The sequence below is a fragment of the Glycine max genome, chromosome 5, assembly GCF_000004515.6.
Source record: "Glycine max cultivar Williams 82 chromosome 5, Glycine_max_v4.0, whole genome shotgun sequence".
Lineage (NCBI taxonomy): Eukaryota > Viridiplantae > Streptophyta > Magnoliopsida > Fabales > Fabaceae > Glycine > Glycine max.
This window is the reverse complement of record NC_038241.2, coordinates 6,106,467-6,128,325: the sequence shown is the minus strand read 5'-3', so window position 1 is coordinate 6,128,325 and position 21,859 is coordinate 6,106,467. Positions and strand designations below refer to the sequence as shown.

The 21,859-nt window shown below is 30.4% G+C and overlaps 3 protein-coding genes across 6 annotated transcripts; all 3 read left to right on the top strand.

Annotated features, from left to right (window-relative positions):
• The first annotated feature begins 5,688 nt into the window (after nt 1–5,688).
• Nucleotides 5,689–12,054, top strand: LOC100780129 (nudix hydrolase 8). Of its 3 annotated transcripts, XM_041015936.1 has the most exons (11): nt 5,795–6,005; nt 6,094–6,295; nt 6,709–6,989; nt 7,297–7,362; nt 7,592–7,729; nt 7,950–8,027; nt 8,175–8,225; nt 8,341–8,375; nt 8,676–8,784; nt 9,246–9,546; nt 11,904–12,054. In XM_041015936.1, the coding sequence occupies exons 2-10, from the start codon at nt 6,157–6,159 to the stop codon at nt 9,447–9,449; spliced, it is 1,101 nt and encodes a 366-aa protein (XP_040871870.1). In that variant the 5' UTR covers nt 5,795–6,005; nt 6,094–6,156; the 3' UTR covers nt 9,450–9,546; nt 11,904–12,054. The 3 variants fall into 3 exon arrangements, with proteins under 3 accessions (XP_040871871.1, XP_040871872.1, XP_040871870.1); XM_041015937.1 differs by having other exon boundaries at nt 5,689–6,295; XM_041015938.1 differs by lacking the exon at nt 7,592–7,729 and having other exon boundaries at nt 5,793–6,295.
• On the top strand, nt 10,081–11,806 carry LOC121174931 (nudix hydrolase 8-like). The gene is made up of 5 exons (XM_041015807.1): nt 10,081–10,092; nt 10,534–10,584; nt 10,698–10,732; nt 11,033–11,141; nt 11,603–11,806. Exons 1-5 carry the CDS (start codon nt 10,081–10,083, stop codon nt 11,804–11,806), a joined length of 411 nt encoding a protein of 136 aa, XP_040871741.1.
• Nucleotides 12,055–14,379: 2,325 nt separating the features above from the next.
• LOC100306242 (deSI-like protein At4g17486) lies at nt 14,380–21,078 on the top strand. 2 transcript variants are annotated; one of them, XM_003524012.4, is made up of 5 exons: nt 14,380–14,538; nt 14,899–15,144; nt 19,680–19,967; nt 20,284–20,364; nt 20,690–21,078. In XM_003524012.4, the coding sequence occupies exons 2-5, from the start codon at nt 14,991–14,993 to the stop codon at nt 20,836–20,838; spliced, it is 672 nt and encodes a 223-aa protein (XP_003524060.1). In that variant the 5' UTR covers nt 14,380–14,538; nt 14,899–14,990; the 3' UTR covers nt 20,839–21,078. The 2 variants fall into 2 exon arrangements, with proteins under 2 accessions (XP_003524060.1, XP_006579646.1); XM_006579583.4 differs by having other exon boundaries at nt 14,408–14,722.
• The last annotated feature ends 781 nt before the right edge of the window (nt 21,079–21,859 follow it).

Sequence of the window (21,859 nt, the reverse complement as noted above, 5' to 3'; positions counted from 1 at the left end):
AAAACAATTTTCAAGCGACCTTGGCAAGAGTTGTTATTATTTTAAATAACAATATTATTTCTTTAAAATGTATTTTTTAAATTAAAAATAATTAATTTTTAAAATATATTATTTTTATAGATGGATTAGATGTCTATCCATAACAAAATTTGTTAATAGATGAATTGGAGGAGTTTTTACAAATAAATCAAAATGAATCAAATTTTTTAAATAAATTTTTAATGGATTAAAATAAATTATTTTAATTCAATTGATTACCATCCAAACTAAAAATTATCTAATCCATCTATTTTGTCACCCCTCGTAGTGGGGTGATTGCTGTCTTCAAGAAAGAAGAAGACTTAACGATGGCGGAAATAAAATTTGGTAAGTAGGGTGAAGGGTACTTTGTGGTGGTTAAACGTCACGAATTACAAATCTATTATTTATGTTTTCTGTCAGTCAAAAACTACCACAATTGCATCATTATTATTTTTTTTTCCGACCTTAGTCGCTGAAATCAAATGTGACACATTTTAAAAATGAAAAACAAACTTTTCAATATTCATAAACATGTTTAACCCTTCATACTTTATACCCTCCGACAATGAGAAGAAAACGGATATAATCCCATATCAAATCATGTGTCATTGAGAGTAGATGTATGAAATCACACCCAACAAAAAATTAAGTATAATGAAATCATGTGAGAATGTTGTTCCCTGTAATTTTCTTTTTTTTTTTTTTTTCTGTTGGTTTATGTCCTTCTTCAGTTTTCTTACCCATCACGCCCAGCAACTTCCCTGCCAAACGGCTAACACAAAATGCGCTCCTTTCCTTTTTTTTTTTTTTTTTTTTTAAGTAAAAGCAAACTTCTTTCCTTCTCTATAATCACATGAAAGAAAAAAAAAATATACATTTACAATTTAAATTTTTTTACACAAATATTCAATCACATGTGTGATAAATTTAATACTTTTTAAAATAATTATCTTAAAATAATTCAAATAATAATATCTTATTAGATAATAATATAAAATTCTTTGTTCATAAACATTAAACTTAAATAGAATCATAAAAATCACATAAAAAATAATTATAGATATTTACTCACTTTTTCTTTTATATCAATCTCACCTCATTTTTCTTTGACAAAACAAAAAATTTCAACGCTCAAATAATTACCTAATAATCAATTATCTAACCAAAAGAAAAAAAATATATCAATCTGCAAGCAGAGTGCATAAGTAGTAAAAAAAAAAACGTAATTCCATTGTCGAAAATAGGTTTTATGAAATAGAGGTAATTCTGTCGAAAAAAAATTAAAGGTAATAAATTAATATAACCCTCCGACAATAAAGGACAAGAGGTAGTTCGACTAAGAATAAAAATCCTATAAGCTGAAGAATTATTATCTTGATATATTGTTTTATTTTTTTATTTTATTTCTATTCTAGTTTTTTTATCATATTATTTAAATATGCTATACACATACAACAAATTATATAATATTATTTTTTCATTCTATTGCTCTCTATTATTCTATCATCTACTACGTTTTAATTTTTTTCTTTTCTCTCTCTTGTACAAATATGAAATATCATTTCGATTTAAATATAATTTTAGTCCATCAATTTTACTCGATTCGTAATTTTAATTTCTTTATTTTAAAATTGAAACATTTCATCCTCGTATCTTTTGATTCTTATATTTTAGAAAATCTATAATTTTGATTTAATCTTTATAATACCTTAAATAAATATTTTATCTATAATTTTGATTTAATCTTTATAATACCTTAAATAAATATTTTATCTATAATACCTTAAATAAATATTTTATCTATATTTTAGAAAATCTATAATTTTGATTCTTATATTTTAGAAAATCTATAATTTTGATTTAATCTTTATCCTCGTATCTCTATAATTTTGTCTATATTTTATCTTCTATTTTTTATTTTATAATTAATTAAGTTATTTCTTTATAATACCTTAAATAAATATGCAAGATTTAGGATTCCCTTAAATCAAAAGAAAATAAATAAAATACAAACAAAATTAAAAATTTAATCAAAATTATAATTTTTCTAAAATAAAAAGACTAAATGAGTCTTTTAAAATAAAAAGACTAAAATCACGTATTTTTTAAAATAAAAGAACTTAATAAAAAAACTAAAATTATCGAACAAAATAAAAAATCCTAATTACACTTAAGATTTTTTTATTATCTCTCTATTTCCTCTCCTTACGTATATTTTTATTTTTTATTTATCTCTCTATCCTCTTAAGTACATTTTAAAATGGAGTATATACCTTTATAACAACTCTAAGTTGATTTGAATATCATATAAATGGTCCAGCTGTAACTATATCTTCAGGTTTCTTGTTGAATTGCACATTTGAAACATGCCACATTGATTTAGCATTGGCTTTTAAATTTAAAATTAATTTCGTATCAGCGGGGAATGGAATTATTTTGTGATTTTTTGTCTGATATATAAAACAACAACAAAATGCCCGACGGAATTTGGTTATTCTCATCTATTTATTCTAAAAATAATTGGAAATTCCGGGCCCATCTAAGCACCATGATCATTACACCTTTTAATCATTATTTTAAAACATAATTTTATGGATAAAGAGATAGGGGAAATGATTCTATTCTGTTCATGAATATTTACTCTAATTTATATAAAAAGGGATTTGTTAATAACTCTAAATACAAGTTTAAATATTTATTTTATTTAATCATTTTTAATAGAACATAAATTTAACAAATTTAATGGTTGAATGATATGATACTAAGCATTTATACGAAATTTTATGTAAATCAAACATTTATAGGTATATTATCATGTTGTTGACATTTACTTATGTTTACAAATATTTTGTACAATAGCATTTTCTGAAAATGTGTAGGTAAGATATATAAAAAAATATTTGAACAATTTAATATTTTTTTCTATTTCACATGTGAAAATTTTGGTACGTGCAACTACCACTTTTCTTTATAATAATTCCCCACGTGGTACAATTTAAAAATGTGAAAATCAAGGCATATTCTTCTTTTCTTGTAAAAATACTCCCCGACCAGACCTATTTTGACGCGGTATAATAATAATAATAATAGCTTAATTTTCTATTAAAATTAACAATAATGAAAGTATTAGCTTAATTTTTCATGTCTTACATGATTATTAAATTCATATTTTATCATTTATAGGAGTAATTTTTTATATTATTTGAATTTTTAGTATATTTTATTTAGTTTAAATTTTAATAAATACATGTTAATACATATGTTAATAAATATTTAAATATATTTTACATACACACTTATGATGAATTTTTAAAACTTTTTAAATTATAATATATAATATTATATAAATATATAAAATAAATTAATATTGATTTAAATTATTTTATTGGACAATTAATTAAAATTATGCACATGTATGTTTCAATATAATAAAATATTTTATTTAGTTTAAATTTTAATAAATGCGTAAATATGTTAATAAATATTTAAATATATTTTATATACACACTTGTGATGAATTTTTAAAACTTTTTAAATTATAATATATAATATTATATAAATATATAAAATAAATTAATGTTGATTTAAATTATTTTATTTGAAAATCAATTTAAATTGTGCACATTATAATGGTTTCAAATACCAATAATAAATAATGTATGGTTTAATATTATAATATATAATAATTATTTTAATTATAATATTTATAGAATTCATATAGAAAATATTGATTATGTGAATTTGAATAATATCTTATTCTCTGTAGAGTAATATCTCTGATAACTTCTTGATTTGTTTTCTAATAATATTTTGAATCTTGAACATTTGTTTTCTATTAATTAATATTTTATACTTAAAAATTTTATTTAATTTAGTCCCCTACTAATATCTTTTTTTTCTTTTACAAAAGTCCTTTACTAATATTTCCTTTAATTTAAACCAAATTGATCATTTTAATAGTTTTTTACACCAACAATGCCAATTACCTTAATTTTTTTTTTTAAAAAAAGAAATACATTAGTTTGCAACAAATTTATTAGTTTTTTTAATTAATTAATTAAATTGGTTCATCTTGTTGCTGATTAAGTTGTTGCTAAATAAGATATTAAGATTTTTGTATTGATATTCGAATCAAAGATTTTTTATTTTTAAATTATTTATTTTAAAATATTTTCCTTTTTTACGGTTATTCAGATTACAGGTCAATCAAACGAAAAACTTTCAAACTCATTACACACTATCATAAAACATTACAATCACTTGCCTAAAACCTCTCATGAGATAAATCGCAGGATCATCTCCACTGCACCAGCCAACTCGGTGTAGAGCACTATGCAATCAGGTCTCAAACAAACAAATCGCATCTACTCTTTCCATTATAATTTATAAACATAACTAATTATTATAGAATTAGTTATAATAATGGAAGATTGACAGAATAATTGCAATCAGATTACTTGTTGAAAATGTAACTTATTAATGGTAATAAAATATTATGTGAATAATATACGATTAATCATAATACATATATATGTTTTATAAATTAATTAATTATATCATCATTAAATTATTCTAATCAATCTAACAATTAGTGATTTTAATTGGCGTCAATTAATTATGAAATTTCTTTTAAGACAAAAATTAATTATTATTTAAAATTATAATTATAAAAAAGTTTGATTGCAATCAATTAATCATAACAATCAATATAATTACAAAAAAATACCTATATATATATATATATATATATATATATATATATATATATATATATATATATGGGGGACCGGACTCTTTGACCGCAGAAAAAGCCAGAAGGAAACTGAAAAATAAAAGAATATAGAATATGATAATGAATCAAAATCAAATAAAAAAAAGAAGATAAAATCAGTCCTCTCTGGGTTCTACACTTGTTCTGGACTCTTTATTTTGTCTTTCAACTAATATATTACAAATCATCCTACTATTATATTTCAACTTCCTACTCCAGTTAGTACTTTTTTTCTCCCACTTAACTACTTTTTTTTACCTCTCTTACTGAACTTCTTAATATATAGAGTATATATGGAAAAAAAAAAAAAAAAAAAAAACACACACACACACAGTAACTAGCAACTACGTATAAAGTGAAATATAAAAAATTAAAAGCCGTGGGCAGTTAGTGCAATAATATTTTCTCCTATCTTTGTTATAATATTCAAATTAGAAGTAATTTTTGTATTTTTTATAAGAATAAATCTAAAATATCTTTCGTATTAATTACTTTTTAAGAAAATATTCTTTATTAAACTTCTTTCTCTTAATTCAATAAGCAGTCAGTAGAATATTAGGAGTAATACATAAATAAATTTAAGATATATTTAATTTCATATTATTAATTAAATTAATCAATTTCTTTAATTGTGATAAATTAGTTAACTAGGTGTTATAAAAATGACGAGAGAGAGACAGGGACTACAAATACTAACAGTACCTCCACAGCTCCACTGCTATAATTAACAAATAACTTACCTCCTTTTCTCAATTTATTACTTTATTATATAATTCATCAATAATATTAGATTCATTCTTCTTAAATTAAATTTTAGTTTAAATGGAGAAAACGTGTTCACTTAGTCAGTGAATTTTTTTGACGAAGATTAATAAAAATAAATTGTTATAATTCGTGAAGAAAAAAAAGAAATTAACAAATTTTGAATTTTGTTCTGCTTCTGCTTCTGGTTGATTTTTTGTCATTATATGACAGATAATCACGCATGGCTCAATATGCACCACCAGTTTAATCCTTAAGTGTTGTCAAAACTAGCTTTGTCCCAATGTGGATTATGCTGAATTATATCTTCTATAATTTGTTGGAAGCCACTTGGATTATCAAGCTTCTTAACTCAAGCATTGGAAGGGAAGCTATAGCACACTCAGAAAATCGATGAGTCCCATGACCATGATCACGACCACGACCACGATGTTTCTTTAGACATGTCAAGGTTCGATACCTGCTAAGGTTGCCTAGATTTCTGTGAAGATTCTCGCATATACGTGCTTACCCTTCATATTATGTTAACAATTGGTCAGTGATTCCCTGTGGCTACCAGTGTGAGATTTGTCTTGTGAGTTGAGTTTCGACCACTGATTTTGATGGAGCTGAAATCGTTCTCTTCTTGTTCTGCGTCCACATCTGAGGTTGTCCATGTTGGAAGATCCTACTCCACTTTGTTCTCCAGTTTCAGGCACAAAGTTGGAGTTAGATTTTCTACCCACTTCAAGTGCCGCAGAGGTAACTAACAATTACCCAAATACATCATTCTTTGAGGCTTTTTTTGTTGTATTCTTTTTTTCTCTTTGATTTGTTGTTTTTTTATTTTAATTTCATGAAACAGAACCTTTTTGTTAGTTTTGAGCTTCTTTTTTTATTTTTTTCTTTAACCAGTAAGACAGAATACCTGAATTAATTTTGGCTCACGAGTTATAAGCCATGGTTGATTTCGCTTACACGTTTCTAAAGTTGACATTTTTGCTAATAATCGATGTCACCCCCCCCCCCCCCCCCCCCCTCCCTTTTTTTATCTACCACCAAGAATGTGGGAAGAGTTTGGTATTTCATTTGGTAGAAAAAAATTGGATTTTATTTTATTTTTGCAGGGGTCCAATTGGAATGTGGGTTTAATACTCTCTAATGTTCAATTTCAGGGTTGTTTTTGAGGACTTATTGTGCCTCGGATAACACTTATTTGACAGATAAAGCATTCATTAGTTCAGTTGGTCAAGATAATTTTGCAGCAGAAACGAGTTCCCATCGAATTAATGGAACAAATGGCTCAATTTCAAGATTCTATTCCACAAATCTGAAATTACTTGATGCCTTTGATGATGAGTATGGGGGAGTTGTTGTTCATCCGGATAGGTTACCATCCAACCCATATACCTTTGCATCTGTGTTGCGTTTGTCTCTTTCTCAGTGGAAAAAGATGGTAAATCCTTTGTCCATGTTCTTATCCTCTCTATTCTCTAACATGAACTAACTATGTTCACATGGAAACTTGTCACCTCTAAATGATTCTGATGTTTCTTCCTTTGAAAATAAATTTTATAATAACTATCCGTAAGGCAAGCATAGCATAAGTATCTTTTTAAGGTTTCTATGATATGCATGTTTGAGAAATGAAAAGACACCATCAGTACTTTCTGTGTGCTTTTATTTTGTGATTGCATCTGTTTCCTCTTGAAGGCATCATCTAGCACAAAGTTATATATATTAAGTTATCTGATAATTTGCAGGGAAAGAAGGGAATTTGGCTTAAGTTGCCCTTAGAACAATCTGATCTTGTTCCAATTGCTGTGAAGGTAATTTAACTTCTCACAAGTCTACCAATTAAGAAATAAAGAAAATAACATGTGCATATGAGAGATTTCAGTATGTGTCATGTTCATTATTAAGTTCACAAAATTAAATGAATTAACATTGCAAAAAGACCAATAAATTCATCCACTTATCTGTCTCTATTCAGTTAAGCCTTTGTTTTTACTCATTGAGGAGTTGTTGACCCTATGAGGTAACTCATTTTGGTCTCAGGAAGGCTTCCAATACCACCATGCAGAGCCAGGATATGTGATGTTAACTTACTGGATTCCTGCCGGACCTAGCATGCTTCCAGCGAATGCATCACATCAAGTTGGAGTTGGGGGATTTGTCATCAATGACAACAATGAAGTATGATTGCTTCTAACGTAATTAACATAAGAAAGAAGAAACTTCATCCCAATTATTAAATAAGAAAGCAGGACATTCTGCACTTAGGATTTGCAAAGAACTTTTTTCAAGCTACTAAACATTCTGCATTTTTTTATATGATGTCAAGACAGTTTTTTTATCTAATTTGAATTTTGCAAGCGCTAACATTTGTATAATTTTCTGTTAAAAATTCGTAAAGGTGCTTGTAGTACAAGAGAGACATTGTTCTCCAGCAACTCTTGGTCTTTGGAAGATACCAACCGGATTCATTCTTGAGGTATTTAATTTTGCAGCTTCACTTAATTTTCTTTAATGCTTTAGAAACAAAATAGAAGACCAAATTAGAGACAGTGTTGAATTGTAGTCTCATTTATGCAATTATTTTGCAACTTGAATTCTTTATCACTTGTGTGAATTATCTCAGGCAGAGGAAATATATACAGGAGCTGTAAGAGAAGTGAAGGAGGAAACTGGGGTAAGTTTGGTGTAGTTGGATATATTCCTCTGGTGTTGAATGCATTCATGAGTTTGTATTATAAGCATCAATTGCGTAAGGGCTTTCTTCTGATGCTAGCTGCTTTATGTTGCAGATCGATACAGATTTCATTGAAGTCATAGCATTCAGGTAACAGCACTGTTCATACTCAACCATGTGATCATGAAATTAAAAAATTTCTTTAATAAAATAAATCTGAAACAGTAACTATTGATTTTGTGTATATACTTGATCCATTTTAAATAATTTGTCACCATCTAATTATGATGTCTAAGTTAAAACTGGAAGGGTTTATCTTGTAATCAACTACTTAGTTACAGAATCTACTGTGATCACAGAATGCTGCATAATTTAGCTTTTAATTCCATTACTGCCACACTTTTCTTGTATTTTTCTTCAAGATCTGAAGAGTTTTATCATAAATTCTAGGCATGCACATAATGTGGCCTTCGAGAAGTCAGATTTGTTCTTCATCTGCATGCTAAGACCCCTGTCATCTAAGGTCATTGTTGATGATCTTGAAATTGCAGCAGCAAAGGTAAGATATTCTGACTCATGAAGACAATTAAAGGAATTTTTTCTTGGAGATGATTAACTTATTTCCTTGCAGTTCCTTATGTTTAATGTTCTGTATTCGTGTAGAATACTATAGTCACCAAATTAATAATATGTTCCTTTTTTTAATTTTCCTTTCATTTTCTTTGTTTTGTAACCATTCCTAAATCCATATCTAGTGAGTGATGAGTATAGAATATCAAGGGACGTGGAATTATAGATAAACTAAGAAACCACAGGGTTATATTATATCCCAAAAACCAAGTTGAAGATCGATCAATTTGACTTCAGTACCACTTGCATAAACTTCCCTTGATCAACATTTAGTGATTAAGGTAGCATAACAGTTACTTTGTGAAACAAACATTGAAGTGAGGTATCTTGTTACATGCAAACTTTTACTTATCTGAATTTCCAATGTAACTCTTAAGTGATGTGATGCAGTGGATGCCCCTGGTTGAGTTTGTAGAGCAACCACTCATCCAAGAAGACTCCATGTTCAAGAAAATCGTAGATATCTTCATTGCTCGTCTTGGGAAGCGATATTGCGGCTTATCAACTCATCAAGTAGTTTCAAAGTTTGACGGCATGGTGTCTTCCTTATACTACAATGTCATCGACAATGAAGATAACTGTGTTGGAAAATGAGGACTCGAACACGCACCACTCTTGGCTTCTCAAATGTCAGCAACAAGCTGAAAGCTGGGCTAACCACTAGTGCAGATATCCATTGTGATATGTAAACATAAAAGACACCATCAGTACTTTCTGTGTGCTTTTATTTTGTGATTGCATCTGTTTCCTCTTGAAGGCATCATCTAGCACAAAGTTATATATATTAAGTTATCTGATAATTTGCAGGGAAAGAAGGGAATTTGGCTTAAGTTGCCCTTAGAACAATCTGATCTTGTTCCAATTGCTGTGAAGGTAATTTAACTTCTCACAAGTCTACCAATTAAGAAATAAAGAAAATAACATGTGCATATGAGAGATTTCAGTATGTGTCATGTTTCATTATTAAGTTCACAAAATTAAATGAATTAACATTGCAAAAAGACCAATAAATTCATCCACTTATCTGTCTCTATTCAGTTAAGCCTTTGTTTTTACTCATTGAGGAGTTGTTGACCCTATGAGGTAACTCATTTTGGTCTCAGGAAGGCTTCCAATACCACCATGCAGAGCCAGGATATGTGATGTTAACTTACTGGATTCCTGCCGACCTAGCATGCTTCCAGCGAATGCATCACATCAGTTGGAGTTGGGGGATTTGTCATCAATGACAAATGAAGTATGATTGCTTCTAACGTAATTAACATAAGAAAGAAGAAACTTCATCCAATTATTAAATAAGAAAGCAGGACATTCTGCACTAGGATTTGCAAAGAACTTTTTTCAAGCTACTAAACATTCTGCATTTTTTTATATGATGTCAAGACAGTTTTTTTATCTAATTTGAATTTTGCAAGCGCTAACATTTGTATAATTTTCTGTTAAAAATTCGTAAAGGTGCTTGTAGTACAAGAGAGACATTGTTCTCCAGCAACTCTTGGTCTTTGGAAGATACCAACCGGATTCATTCTTGAGTATTTATTTTGCAGCTTCACTTAATTTTCTTTAATGCTTTAGAAACAAAATAGAAGACCAAATTAGAGACAGTGTTGAATTGTAGTCTCATTTATGCAATTATTTTGCAACTTGAATTCTTTATCACTTGTGTGAATTATCTCAGGCAGAGGAAATATATACAGGAGCTGTAAGAGAAGTGAAGGAGGAAACTGGGGTAAGTTTGGTGTAGTTGATATATTCCTCTGGTGTTGAATGCATTCATGAGTTTGTATTATAAGCATCAATTGCGTAAGGGCTTCTTCTGATGCTAGCTGCTTTATGTTGCAGATCGATACAGATTTCATTGAAGTCATAGCATTCAGGTAACAGCACTGTTCATACTCAACCATGTGATCATGAAATTAAAAAATTTCTTTAATAAAATAAATCTGAAACAGTAACTATTGATTTTGTGTATATACTTGATCCATTTTAAATAATTTGTCACCATCTAATTATGATGTCTAAGTTAAAACTGGAAGGGTTTATCTTGTAATCAACTACTTAGTTACAGAATCTACTGTGATCACAGAATGCTGCATAATTTAGCTTTTAATTCCATTACTGCCACACTTTTCTTGTATTTTTCTTCAAGATCTGAAGAGTTTTATCATAAATTCTAGGCATGCACATAATGTGGCCTTCGAGAAGTCAGATTTGTTCTTCATCTGCATGCTAAGACCCCTGTCATCTAAGGTCATTGTTGATGATCTTGAAATTGCAGCAGCAAAGGTAAGATATTCTGACTCATGAAGACAATTAAAGGAATTTTTTCTTGGAGATGATTAACTTATTTCCTTGCAGTTCCTTATGTTTAATGTTCTGTATTCGTGTAGAATACTATAGTCACCAAATTAATAATATGTTCCTTTTTTTAATTTTCCTTTCATTTTCTTTGTTTTGTAACCATTCCTAAATCCATATCTAGTGAGTGATGAGTATAGAATATCAAGGGACGTGGAATTATAGATAAACTAAGAAACCACAGGGTTATATTATATCCCAAAAACCAAGTTGAAGATCGATCAATTTGACTTCAGTACCACTTGCATAAACTTCCCTTGATCAACATTTAGTGATTAAGGTAGCATAACAGTTACTTTGTGAAACAAACATTGAAGTGAGGTATCTTGTTACATGCAAACTTTTACTTATCTGAATTTCCAATGTAACTCTTAAGTGATGTGATGCAGTGGATGCCCCTGGTTGAGTTTGTAGAGCAACCACTCATCCAAGAAGACTCCATGTTCAAGAAAATCGTAGATATCTTCATTGCTCGTCTTGGGAAGCGATATTGCGGCTTATCAACTCATCAAGTAGTTTCAAAGTTTGACGGCATGGTGTCTTCCTTATACTACAATGTCATCGACAATGAAGATAACTGTGTTGGAAAATGAGGACTCGAACACGCACCACTCTTGGCTTCTCAAATGTCAGCAACAAGCTGAAAGCTGGGCTAACCACTAGTGCAGATATCCATTGTGATATGTAAACATGCAAATGACAATTTATCCCTATAGTTATAATGTATATAAATATCTCTGATAACGTTCGTGTGGAACATGCTTGATCATCACAGTTGTTCCACATTTTGACATTTACTAATGAGTAATGATTCTTGCAAATAGAACATTAACTATATTAACTGGTCTCTATCTTATAATTTATAGAACTGAATCAACATCTATATTTGAAGGTTAACCATTAAAAGATCGATATAAGATTGATCCAATGATTAGAAAAGAATGAAGGAAAGGAGAGAGATTACAGGTTTGAATTCTTCCGATAAACACTTTTATTAAAACTAATAAATTAATATTTGTCAATAAAAAAAAGGATACCATGACATGTTAGAGACAAATTGATAGGTGATTTTCTTAGAATATAGTGGGGGTGGTGTTTGAAGTCAAAAGAGTAATAGTGTTGAATTGATGACCTTGATCTGTAGTATATTTCATGCCTGATTGGTGGAAACTTTTCTTTATTATAAATCAAGGTGTCAAACCTTTATGTATTCAGGTGATTAAGATGAATCAGTTGAGTGTTAAATAAAAAGTCCCAAATGCCATATTCCTATTAATGCAAGTAATGTTTTTCCAACAACCCAAAATTATTAAATTTATTATTCAACAATACTTAAAGTGATCTAAATTTATATCTGTTAGAGTATTCAATTTAATATTATTATCTTAAAAACTATAAATTTGTAGTTAAAAATGTTATATCTTTCTTAACTTCTTCACCATCATCATAAAGAGCTAAGTGAAGCCTAAAAGGAGAGAATATTTATTTTACTAGTTACAGGTAATAAAACAAAATAATTGATGTGCCTGAACAAACCCACTTCCAGTTTGATGCAGATATTCCAAAAACAATTATTGAGATTTTTCCGTGAATATCACGTTCGCTATCCATTAGCAAATTTACTAGCAAATGAAAGGAACAGGGAAGCGCAAAATGCCAAGATTTGTTTTCAATCGACATGTGCGAAATTGCAACAATATGAGATTTCAATTAAAAAACAATACAACAAGTTATAGATTTTTTTTTAATTGTTTATAAGTAATTATTCTGTTTATGTTTGAGATTTTGTATTTCCAGCCGCTCCTATTTGTTTTTCTCGTCATCTTGGTGAATATTATGTACTTAACTAATTAGCAGTTTGATGATGTAGTTGAACTTTTTTTATTTGGATTGGAAATATATGAGATTTCTTATTTAGTATTGAAAATAATTATTGGTTTTTGTAAAAAATTATGAACATACATAAAAATAAATATTTTTCTCTCAAAATGATTATAGGAGGATTGAAACCCACAAATGGCGTTTGTAAAAGAAATTGTGAATAAGTTAGGGGTCAAAATATCACAATCGGATAAAGGCAAACCCACGTGAATTTTCAGAGCTCAATGCATAATTATTTATTTTCAAAAACCAAATTGTGGTGGTCCATTCAATCAGAACGGTTTCCATTTTGGTCTTGGATGGGCATACTCATTACTCACTGTTCTAAATTTTTGACAAGCTGCAGTTTTTATGTTCTTCATTTAGGTTATATATTAAATAATTCTTTCTCCAATGATGACATCCACTTGCTTAAATAGTATTTTTCTTCTTCTTTGAAAGATCATAATCAGTGGATTTGACAATTATGTTTATTATAAGAAGCATTAATATGATCCAAGTTGTATTTGGCTTCCTAACTAAATTACTTTCTTTTGAGAATGAGATTCTTATAATCTTCTTATATATATTTGTTAATTTTTATAATAATTATATTAAAAATCACACTATTAATAATTGTGTACAAAAATAAACTCTAAAAACCTGCAATATTATAATTCATTAATATAAATGAATATTAAAGTTTAAAGAAAAAAATATATTATTTTCATTTTTAAAATCGATATCATGGATTAGTTTGACTCTTGATTATACCTAAAAAAAGGGAGCAAATTTAATCTCTAACTTTCATAATCATAAGTTAATTTAGTCTTTAAAATTAATTTTTATTTCATTAACTTCTTGAACTATCCATAAACCAATTTTCGGTTCAATCAGTCTCCACAGCAATTTTTAAAATAACCAAAGTTTTACATTACACAGGTGTATTACACTAACCTAACTGTTTTATTTCGCTATTAAATTATACTAGTCATAAACCTTTCTAATTCCTATATATATATATATATAAAGTTTTTAATTCAGTTAAAATTCAGTTAAAGGTGGTTAATGCCAACTCTAGGTCATATGCGTTATTCTACCCCTAATAGCGAATAATTTGATGGGACTCATTAATTAAAGACTTAAAAAATATGAGAATAATAAATTACTAGAAAAAAGTAATTTCGTATGCGAATGAGTAGGAAATAACCTGAGTTTGATGGTCCAGAATAATAAATTACTTTTATAAACACAAACAAACTTGGTATAATTTTTTAAAAATACCTCCAAAAAATTACTTACTTGTTTCCCTGCTTTGGCGGCCAAGGCAAGCCTCTCTAATTTAACTTTTTTAATTTAGGCTTCATGGTTAAGTACTTGCTACCTCACATTTCTTCTCCAATTTGTTGTTGATTTTTCAAGCTCTACCCTCCCTTCCCTCCACTTTCCTCCCTCTTCTTCTTTTGTAAGTTTCTCTTTTTTTCTTTCATTCCCCATATGCGCTCATTCCACTTTTTTTTTTTTTTCATTTTTGGGATCTACGCTCTCTATTCTTCAGATTTATGCCTTTCCCATTTTTTTCCTTAACATAATAACAATTCAATCACACGAACTCTGAACCTTACCTGCATTTTCTTTGTCTGATAAAGGCAAGGATTTCAACCAAGCTCCTCTTTCTTTTTCCATCTTTCCAATTTTTTAGACAAAACCCTGATGAAAAAAAATCAATTTTTTCCCTGCCCTTTTGTTGTATGTTAATTTTTGTAAAAGGGTTTTCTTGCGCATTTAAAAAAGATAATATTTTCTTTTTGTGGCAATTTCATAGGCTTCTGTTTTTGAGGCGAAGAAGGATGGAATTGTAATGCTGGGAATATAATTGGAGAATTGGGGGAGGAGTAAGGGAGGAAATCATACACAATGCCCGAGTTCCCCTTGAGCTCGAGGTTGGAAAGGGTGCAAAATAGCTTGAGAGAGAATGGTTCTCTGGTGTATCTCAATGTGTATGATCTTACACCTGCCAACAATTATCTTTACGCCTTTGGGGTTGGAATCTTTCATTCGGGCATAGAAGGTTTGTTTCTGTGATCCTTGTATCGTATTGTATTGTACTTCCTCCACTGTCAAGTTTTAATTTTGAGTTCAGCTTGTGATGAGAGAATTAAATTTTGCAAGTTGTTTTGGGATTGCAAAATGATGTTATGGCGCGACATTTTGATTATTGAACAGTGGTAGAGAATAGAAAAACTGAACTGGTAGTTGAATAGGAGCTGATTATAATCCGCAGTGTGAATCAAGTTGCTGTGTGTATTGATCAACCAAGAAGAAAGACATGTGAATGCATTACTTGACAGTAGGTTGTCCTCTCATTCATCGGTTTAGGTTTCTTGTATTAGTTTTTGATCGGTAACAGCTTTAGTTTTTAACTTAGCCGAATGGTCCATGTAGCCCACCTCACATAGTAGGATTAAGCTTTGTTGTTCTTGTTGCTGCTTGTAGTGATATGCCTTTAGAAAATGCTGCATGATGGTTAAAATAGGAGACATTCATTATAATGGTTGGTATATGGGATTCTGCTTTGAATATTATTTGGCTAGTAGGAACTTCCCATTCATGATAACACTTCATATCAAACATGACTGAAGTACATAACCAATATGCAAGTGCATTAAATTGGGATGGTAAAGTTAGTACAAAATTGTTGTTGCATATGACTCTAGATTTCCTGAAGGGTGGGACTTTACTCTTTTTTTTTTGCATCTGGTAATGTGGGAATTAAGATATGGTTTTCTATTATTTTAAACTTCAAGTGTAATTATTTGGGCCTTTATTATGGATTAATATACCTATTGGATCTAAGGTTTGACATTTCATTCCTAAAAACTCTTAAATATATTTGGATTACTATAGTAGGAAATAGTTTGTTTGGCACTTTGGCTCCTTGTTTTTAATGATTGAGTTACTATTTTGCCTTTCCCTTTACAGTGTCTCCTTTTTCTGCTCTACCTTTTCTCTTTTCTATCTTTTTTTGCCTTCTCTTTTTTTTCCCATGATGCTCTTGAGAAAAACTCCCATTTATGCTTCGTGATATGTTAGATTTTGGGATAAATTATGTTCTTAATGCAGTTTAATGCTCTGATTTTATGATTCAAAGGGTAACTCAGTAGTACATTTTGACAATCAAACGTAGCATTCTGTTGAGCTTGAGCATTGATGTGTCATTTTGGGTATATACCATTGCATCATGGTAAAGGCTTTAAACACGTGCATACATGCATATGTGATTACAAGTTCTTCCTCATCTAATGAAATCTATTGTCTTGCCAAAAGATCTATATATGTTTTGTCATTGAAGAACTATGGTTTCTCCATTCATGGTTAATGAATTAGTTCTATCTCGAGAGTCGAGTGACATTGAGATTTTAAAATGCAATAATGCTTCATTATTTTTGTTTTTTGTGATCATGCTTCTAGAAGTTCTAGTTAAGGTTGTGATGCTTATACCTGGTGATTAAGTAATTGTTCGGAAATCGAGGGAATAAATACCGGAGAGATTTATACCAATGAGATGTGAACAATGATATAAGTGAACCTAACAGTTCACCTTAACCCAAAATTTTAAAGTTCAAGTTTATGGATCTTTCCTTTACTCATATGGTGTTCAACCTTTTCATTCCTACACGATATGAGACTTCATCTCATACTTATACTTCAATAGGAAGTCATTTTTATCCACTAGTGTTTTTCATGGTGGTCATTAGAGCCCACATGCTCTAGATACTTATTCCACCACTCCATCCATAGGACACGTCGCCTAGACCCATTACCAGAAAGACTTTCGATACAAAGAATCCCCAGGCCAAGGATCTACTACCGCCATCTTACTCATCCGAGCCGATCACTAAGTCAAATCAGGCTTTGATACCAATTGTTGGAAAATTAAGGGGGTAAATATCGGAAAGATTTACACCAATGGGCCATGAACAACCATATAAGTGAATCTAACACCATACTTTAATCCAAAACCTTACAGTTTAGGTTTATGGATCTTTCCTTCACTTATATGGTGTTCAATCTTCCAATTCCTACATGGGACTTTACTTCACACTTGTACTTCAACAATAACTCCTTTCTCACTCTAGTCGGATACAAATCTTTTAGATATATACACTGCTGAGATTGTTTTAAGAAAGATAATGGTTATTTTAGGCATATCTTTATATGGTCTCTTGTGAGTTGTTTTAATTATTGTCAGTGTGACCCTTCATCCCACCTCTATGTTGTCTTAAGCTAATCAATGATATGGCAACCTTGTGTGCTTGCTACATTTGGGTCATAACCCATGCAATATCTTTCATCTTTGATTCCTTCACTTTGAGCCTTTAATTATCAATTTAAATAAACTAAAGTTTTTAATTACATGGAAACTTTCATTTCTATTGCTCTTGTCTGAGATTCTAGAATTTTTACCGTTGCACTATATTGCGTTGCTGCTGGTAGGGGTGGGCATTGATTGAATTTTTAAGAATCTAATCCATATCCAATCCATATCTACTTAAATGGATTGGATCTTAAATCTATATTCATATTTTTTTTAAAACAATTTGGATTCAAGATCCAATCCATTTAAGTGGATATGGATTTGGTCATATCCAATTTATATCCACTTAAATGTTATAAGGATTTTTTTTTTACAAATTTTAGTAATTAAACGCTAAAAAGTGAAAACTTAGCACTTGTTCATTTAAGAGTTATTTTCAACCGATCTTGGTCAAGACTATTTTCAATCGATCTTGGTTTCAGCCTATCTCAACTAGGGCAATTTGGGCTGACATCGGCCCAGACATTTTTAGACCAACTTCAACCAGGAATTTTTTTTGACTGACGTCGGTCAATGCATTTTTGGTAGACGTCAGTCAAGGATGTTTTTGATTGATCTTAGTAGGGTTATTTTATGGTCGAGGTCGACTAAGGTTTTTAGTCAATGTCGGTCAGTAATATTTTTTGGCCGACATCGAGTAGGGGTTTTCGATCAGCGGTTATCGTGATTGGTTTTTTTGTCAACGTTAGGGTTTTTTTGCTAGCATCGGTACGATTTTTTTGGCCGATGACGAACATCGATATTTTTTGGCCAACATCAGCCGATACTATACTTTGGTCAACGTTGGCTAGGTTTTTTTGTTGACGCTAGTTGAAACTATTTTTTTGTTGGTGTCAGCTAGGTTTTGTTTGCCAACATTGACCATGACTATTTCTTTTGGCCAGTGCTGACTAACGATATTTTTTGTTGACATCAACTAGGATTTTTTTTATCGGCGTTAATTGGGGGAATATTTTGGCCAACGTTAGCGAGTTTTTTTTACCAATGTTAGTCGATGATGTTTTTCGGTTGATGTCGGCCAAAAAATTCCAAGCCAACGTCGGCAAAAAAAAGTCGTCTGATGTTGACCAAAAAAATCATGACCGATATCGGTTGAAAAACCTACCTGACGTCGACCAAAAAATAATCTTGACAGACATCACAAAAGAAAACCCTAACTGATGTTAACCAAAAAATAATCTCGACCAATGTTGGCTGAAAAAACCCTTATTGACGTTAACCAAAAAATAGTTTCAACCGATGATGGTTTAAAAACATCATCAGTTGATGTTGTCCAAAATAACTCTTGGCAAGATCGACCAAAAAATAATTCCTACCAAAGTTAGCCAAAAAAATCTAGCAATCATCATCCCAAAAATTGTATTGGATTTGAAAATCCAAACAAATATTCAATCCATATCCAATTAATTGGATTGGATTTAAAATCCAAAAAATTGGATTTGGATATAAACCAAACCATTTAAATGGATATAAAGTGGATTAGATTGAATTGGATATGGATTGATTTTATATATTTGGATTATTTTGCACAGCCCTAGCTACTAGTATGCATCTTGTGCTATCAAGTCCTGGATGGTTGGCTTATATTTGTGAGTTCTGAATAACAATAGCTCCGACAAACTAGTTTTAGGGTTTTTATTTAACTTAGTATTTGTTATTCATCAATTTTTTTATTCATTTGAGTGTTTTGCTGCAGCCATAAACCATTTTGTTACTACATTTTTGTAGTGGCTCATTTTGTTATTCCAAAATAATTTTAGTTTTTATCTTTTTCTTCCTAAGCAATACGCTCCCAGTAAAAGAAGCAACTTACTTGGATAATACTGTTTGAAATTCACTGCACTGCTTTTGATTCTATATATTTATCATCAAAATTTACCATATTTGGATGGTGATTATTTGTTTTGTTAGTTTATTAAAGTGAAATGTTGTAAAAGAAAATCCCACATGCCCATATTGAGCTTCAGTAGTAATAAATTAGAGTATAACCAAAGGATGCGTCGAATATTCTGGGGGCTATCATAAATTATGCTTAGCAGGTCCAACTTGGGGGCTTATTTAATGTTTGTGTTCAAGTCATTAGTTGAGTTCCTCTTCACCAAATCCAATTCAACATTTGCTCTGACATTTGTTTTTGACAGAAATCTCATTTCTGGTTTAAAAGTTTTGGATATTGTTACTAATTGCAACATCATGAACTGACTTTAGCTTATTGTTTTCATGAACAGTGCATGGTATGGAATATGGCTTTGGAGCACATGAATACCCAACAAGTGGTATATTTGAGGTCGAACCCAGAAGCTGTCCTGGCTTCATCTTCAGATGTTCAGTATTGTTAGGCAGGAATGATATGTCTTATTCAGAATTTCGTTCTTTCATGGAGCGCCTTTCTGTAAAATTTCATGGAGACAGCTACCATCTGATTGCTAAGAATTGCAACCATTTTACTGATGAAGTTTGCCAACAGCTAACTGGAAAGCCTATTCCTGCATGGGTAAATCGGCTGGCTCGTGTTGGTGAGGATTCTCTTTGCTTGATTATTCTGATACCAGATAAGCTGTATTTTGTCTTTACTATGAATTCAACTTGCCCGTGTAATGTGCATAACTATGTTCCGTTCCGTTGTGTCCCTACTCCCTTGTTCATGTTTTAAATGATATGCTGCCATGAATGTGAAAAATAAATTTTTATATTATTGTGGAAATAAGTCTCAAAGGCTGATGGGAAGTGAGAGCGAGTAATCACAGTTGCTTACAACTGACCATTGATTTTCTGAACACATGCATCAACTAGTGTAGTTGTGATATGACCACATCCCATTTGGAATTTCAGGTTCTTTCTGCAATTGTCTTCTGCCAGAAAGCCTTCAGGTTGCTGCTGTTAGACATCTCCCTGAACATCTTGCACTTTCTGGTAAGATATGAAGACAACAGTATTAGCCTTGTTTTACACTTTATGGCGTCTTTTAGATTAATTTTATTAGTGGTAAATATCTATTATGGCTGGCACATAGCATTTTACATATCTACTATCTTTTCTATATGTAAGTACATTTTATTACTTTCTAACAAAAAATGAAAAACAAAAAGTGCACTCCTATGTGATTCATGAAAACCAGAAAAAGTTGGAGTGGCCTATTCTTTTGTCAATACCATATCTAGACAAAACATTTGACATTATAAAGCAGTTTGGTTAATCAACCCACGAGGGTAAGGTTCTAAACATATGTCAATTGCAGACGATGAAGGACTGGAATCTGATGGCCTCTCGGATTCAGATGAGAGTGAAGACGAGGATTCCAATCACCATCTGCTAACTACACCAAGTGGCGGTGAACTCACCATTATAAAGGAAAAACCAATGACTCTAGCACGAGACCTCCTATGATTTTCATTAATTACTTGCCATTCTTATTCTTTCTTCCTTTTACTGTATGTGTGATATTAGCTTTCAAGATGTAACAAGCTTTCTCAACAGCCATGTTATGTATTACAAAGACGATAGTCTGTTTATGTGGTCCTGTATGTTTCAAAATGGAGTGGCTGTCTTGTAGATGTAATATTAAGGTACAAACAAAAATGTTCAGCCATACCGTTAATCTCATTGTGTGTAGTGATATTTGATGGATGATGGGTGTCATTAAGTACTGGACAAATACGCTCCAAAAATAACTGTTCCATGTAAAATTCGCCATATTCTCTATTTTTAAGATTATACTGCATCAGTTTCCCTTGGTTGCTTTTTGTATTGGTTAAAAAGGATTATTTTAGGGAAAAATTATTATTTTGTTGACTTAAATATGTTTTTAGTCCTTTAAATTTAAAAATATTTTGTCTTTTAAATTTGTGAAATATTTTTAGTCTTTTGATTTTTGACAGGTTAAATGTATAATTTGTGACAGTTTTTTAATTTAAGAGGATTAAAAAAACATTTTCAAAATTTAAAGACTAAAAGAACAACTTTTAATTGGAGAGACTAAAAAAAGCCGAACCCCTAAATTTGAGGGACAACATATTTAAGCCTTATTTGTTCTTAGTTTTCAACAAACCTACTGCACTGTTAATATTGTAACTCAAACGTGACAGTGGCAATTCACTTGTAAGAAACACCATCAGTGTTCACAGATTACTTTTACTAAATAAAACGATCTAGGGGGAAATATACCATAAGAAGTGCAAAACAATTCGTAGTTGAAGAGTTTGGTGCATTATGGGAAATGAATCGGTATATTGATAAATGCATAACAAACAATGCTTGATATTTGCTAGCATGCATTCAAAGTCATACATGATACATTACATTGATGGTGTAGAAAACAATAGCCACCATTTTTAATGAGAATAAGCACCTCAACAAACCGTAGAATGTCGACGTTATCTACTTCATTAGTGTTCCGGAAGGCCATCTG

Coding starts and splice junctions, on each gene's coding strand:
- LOC100780129 (XM_041015937.1), top strand. CDS start 6,157: ATGGAGCTGAAATCGTTCTCTTCTTGTTCTGCGTCCACATCTGAGGTT. Junction 8,028..8,174: donor CAACCGGATTCATTCTTGAG/GTATTTAATTTT, acceptor GAATTATCTCAG/GCAGAGGAAATATATACAGG. Junction 8,785..9,245: donor TTGAAATTGCAGCAGCAAAG/GTAAGATATTCT, acceptor GATGTGATGCAG/TGGATGCCCCTGGTTGAGTT.
- LOC121174931 (XM_041015807.1), top strand. Junction 10,733..11,032: donor ATTGAAGTCATAGCATTCAG/GTAACAGCACTG, acceptor CATAAATTCTAG/GCATGCACATAATGTGGCCT. Junction 11,142..11,602: donor TTGAAATTGCAGCAGCAAAG/GTAAGATATTCT, acceptor GATGTGATGCAG/TGGATGCCCCTGGTTGAGTT.
- LOC100306242 (XM_003524012.4), top strand. CDS start 14,991: ATGCCCGAGTTCCCCTTGAGCTCGAGGTTGGAAAGGGTGCAAAATAGC. Junction 19,968..20,283: donor AAATCGGCTGGCTCGTGTTG/GTGAGGATTCTC, acceptor TTGGAATTTCAG/GTTCTTTCTGCAATTGTCTT. Junction 20,365..20,689: donor TGAACATCTTGCACTTTCTG/GTAAGATATGAA, acceptor TGTCAATTGCAG/ACGATGAAGGACTGGAATCT.